Source organism: Chaetura pelagica, unplaced genomic scaffold (genome assembly GCF_000747805.2).
Source record: "Chaetura pelagica isolate M959 unplaced genomic scaffold, ChaPel_1.0 scaffold612, whole genome shotgun sequence".
Classification (NCBI taxonomy): Eukaryota; Metazoa; Chordata; class Aves; order Apodiformes; family Apodidae; genus Chaetura; species Chaetura pelagica.
The window spans coordinates 445,505-449,252 of record NW_009952448.1 but is presented as its reverse complement, the minus strand read 5'-3'; the positions used below and the strand labels follow the sequence as shown (position 1 = coordinate 449,252).

At 54.2% G+C, this 3,748-nt stretch overlaps 1 protein-coding gene across 1 annotated transcript in view; it reads left to right on the top strand.

The window, feature by feature from the left end:
- Positions 1-700: 700 nt before the first annotated feature.
- The window catches only part of LOC104398441 (zinc finger protein 774-like), a gene marked incomplete at its 5' end in the record, with an annotated part of 6,369 nt that continues 3,321 nt past the window's right edge, over positions 701-3,748 (top strand). Inside the window, 3 exons of the mRNA XM_010008551.1 lie at positions 701-796; positions 1,892-2,008; positions 2,173-2,283. Of these exons, the coding sequence (XP_010006853.1) occupies positions 701-796; positions 1,892-2,008; positions 2,173-2,283 (324 nt within the window). The remainder of the gene's footprint in view (positions 797-1,891; positions 2,009-2,172; positions 2,284-3,748) is intronic.

Genomic DNA, 3,748 nt, shown 5'->3' with positions numbered 1-3,748 from the left:
GCCCGGTCTCCCAGACTTGGCCATCGGGCGTCTCGTCTCCCAGTCTTACCAGAGCTCTGCACCCAACCCCTCCTCCCCATCTCCCGGTGCCAGGCCTGCCGTGCCCCGCACCCGTGCCCCGCAGCATTGCCCCGCAGCCCAAGCTGGGATGAGGTTCAGCTTTCCAGGCTGCCTGCTGGAATTCCCTGTCCATGCACACAAACATACACGGAGCCCCCAGGGTCCCTCCTGCTCCCTGTGCCAGGGCTAGAAAGATGTGCAGGGCTGGTTTCCCTTGGGTGTTTCTTCTCTGTTTCTTCTTTTTCCATCAGTTTAATTCATCATTTCCTTTGCTGAGGAGGGGGGTGTTTGGCCAAGAGGGACTGCAAAGGGAAAGGCAGAGCCAAGAGGGGGACAAAACTCCAGCATGAGAGTCCAAGTGGTGCCCTGCTCTCCTGGGGCCACAGAGAATGGGTTTTCATTTGCCAAGGGGCAACCAAAAGGACGTTACACCCGTGTGCAAATGGGTGTTCCTGGGGCTCAGAACATCCACTGAGGGTTTTGGGACAAATCTTTCAGATTTTGGTCAGCGAGAGCTAGAACTGAAGTCAGGTTTCTTCTGAGAGTGTGAGCTGGAGCAGAGCTGCCATGCCTGGGATGGGGTGAGAATGGGAAGGAGTGTTGTGCATGGAGTTAAAATCCTGCTGGTTCCTCTTGACAGAAGGCAGCACCGTCCATATTAAGCAAGAAGAAGAGCTGTGCTCTGCACATCAGCAGGAGGGGGAGGCTGGAGAAGCTCCTGGAGAGCCCTGCCCAGGTGAGTAACTGCATACCTGGGAGGGAAAATTACACAGAGGGATTAAATTCCAGGGATTTGAGTGGGGTTTTTTTTTTTTTGGTTTTTTTTTTTTTGGTTTTTTTTTTTTTGGTTTTTTTTTTTTTGGTTTTTTTTTTTTTGGTTTTTTTTTTTTTGGTTTTTTTTTTTTTGGTTTTTTTTTTTTTGGTTTTTTTTTTTTTGGTTTTTTTTTTTTTGGTTTTTTTTTTTTTGGTTTTTTTTTTTTTGGTTGTTGTTTTATTCTCTTCACATATTCCAAACCTTTCATAAAAAGCTCCCAGGTTTGGAACAGACTTGCCACCAGTCCCAACAGGTAAGGGCTGGTGTTTCATCCTTCCCTCCTCGCAGCCGCTTCGGAGGGGCTGGTTCTCACCCCAGCAGTGCAGCAGGGAACAGGGAATGTTTTCTTTTCCTGACTTGATAGTATCAGCCTGAGTGGGCAGCTCTAAGCTGGTTCAGTATCTGGTGCACAGGGGGCCACGAGGCACTTTCAGAGGCCAGAGGGTCCATTTGGAGGAGGCAGAAGCCGGTGCCAGGACGAGCTCCATGGCCGGTGCCACCAGCTGCATGTGAATTGGAGCAGCTGTGGCAGCTCCTCAGCTCCACATCCCCTGCAGCCTCCTCCTGCAGGGACCTCAGTGCCTCTCCTCCCTCATACCCAGAGGTGGCAGGTTGTCTTTATTCCCTCCTCCCTTCTCCTCTGTGGATTTTCTGCCTCCAGAAGCGCGTGCTGTCGCTGTGTGGGGAGGTGACACAGCCCAGGGGGGCTGTTTCTTGCCTCCTCACTTGGTGGTGCCTCTTTTCCTTACAGAGGAAGCTTTCCATGCTGGAGCTTGGCTGGCCTCACCCTTCACCAAGGGGAGCAGCTCTCCCTGTAGGCTCTGCTCTCACGTTACTTACCTTCCAGTGCATGTAGCACACTGGCATTTTTAGACCTTTCCATCCAGGTTTCATTAAGAAACTGGGCTTGGGGGAACTTGGCTTGATGGGAAACAGCAAAACAAGAGCAGGTCTCACCCTTGTGGAATCCTGAGCTTGCACAGGTCTGATGGGCTTGTTTTGGGTTTTCTCCTTTAGCAGAGGAAACATTTTATGAGCCTGAGGCTTCAAGTCAGGCCAGGAACAGCCAAGAGGTGGATCCCAGGGAGCTGCCAGGCATGGAGAGCCAGGACTTCCCAAGAGACCCTGACACAGGTGAGGATTCCCTGGCAAAAACACCCACTGCAGGAATTACCCCTCAGGTTGGCTCCTCATGGCCTCCCTCAGGCTTTGTCAGCACCTCCCTCTCTCTGTGAGTTCCCACATCCTGCGTCTCTCTCCCGTGTGTCTCAGTTGTGTAATTTCCCCCCCACGAACAGGATTCCAGGCTTATGCAACTGATGTTCTATCATGGATTAAACAAGAGGAGGAGCCACGCTGCCCGGAGCAGGACTTGGAGAAAGAAGAGATCTCTGCAGACTCAAGTACAGGTCAGGGATGGGTTTCAGCTGAGATTTCTGGGGTGGCAAATTTGGTTTAGAGCATTTCTGGTACTCCATGGAATGTCACGACCTCATCACGTCAGCCAGGAAGGATCTGGAGCAAAGCTCAGTCTGCTGGGCAATGTTTATTCACAGTCTGCAGGTTCTATCAGCTGAAGAGGCTCCTTCCTCCTTCAGCTGCCCTAAAACTGCCCCAGGTGCTGCCTGGGGGTTGTGTCCAGGCAAGTGCAGTGGATTCTGAAGGATTCTTTGCAGATGTTCCTGCTAACCTTCCTCCAGGGGAGGATTGTCCTTGGAGCAGGGGTCATGCCTGCAGTGGAGTCCACAAAGGGAGATTCACCTTTGTCTGGAGGCTTCACCTCAGGGAATGGGTGTGGATTTGTGTGGGGATGTTAATTCAATACAATCCCCTGGGCCACAGCCCAGGAGCTCCCAGTGTAGCTCAGGGGGGTGACTGAGGAGGGGGTGTGGGGGAGTATTGTGTGTGGCAATCAGCTGGTAGCCTGGAGCTCCTTCCCTCCTGGAGTTACTCATTCCTGGGCATGTGATGAAGTTGGGATGCAGTCAACCAAGGGATAACCTCTCAGGATGCTGGGAGCTGCCAATGGGAATGACTTTGCCCCACAGAAAAAGGTCATCCAGGATATTGCCCTGGTGTAAGGCTGGGTCAGCTCCACCCAGCTCCTTCCAGAGGAGGGCAAGGAGCTGGGGAAGGGGCTGGAGAACTTGTGAGGAGCAGCTGAGGGAGCTGGGGGTGTCCAGCCTGGAGCAAAGGAGGCTGAGGGGAGACCTGCTGGCTCTGCAGCTGCCTGAGAGGAGGTTGGAGCCAGGGGGGTCGGGCTCTGCTCCCCAGGAACAAGGGATGGGACAAGAGGAACCGGCCTCAAGTTGTGCCAGGGGAGGTGGAGGTTGGATCTGGGGAACAATTCCTGCCTGCCAAGGGTTGTCAGGGCCTGGCCCAGGCTGCCCAGGGCAGGGGGGGAGTCCCCATCCCTGGAGGGGTTTCCAAGCCCTGGAGATGGTGCTGAGGGACATGGGGCAGTGGGGAATGGGCAGGGCTGGGGGAAGGGTTGGACTCCATGACCTTAAAGGGCTTTTCCAACCCAAACAATTCTGTGATTCCATGTTCTGTCCTTGCTCTCCTCTCAGCTTAAAGCCCCCAGCTCAGCTCCTCTCTGTCCCTGCTGTGCCTGCAGCCCTGGGGGAGGCTCCTGAGCAGCTTCCCCAGGTGAGGCTCTCAAATCTCTCTGTTTCAGTGCACGATGCAAACCCCAGGAGGGACCCTCCAGCAGATGCCTTTGAAAGCACAGTGGGTGACTCGGAGCCTCCAGGAAGGGCTGCAGAGAAGTTTTCCAAGGATCCAAGCCCCGGAGTGACGTGGGACACTCAGTGGAACCCAGAGATGATGGAAACAAGCAGCTTGGGGGGGGGGCTTGGGGGGGGGCACCGGGGG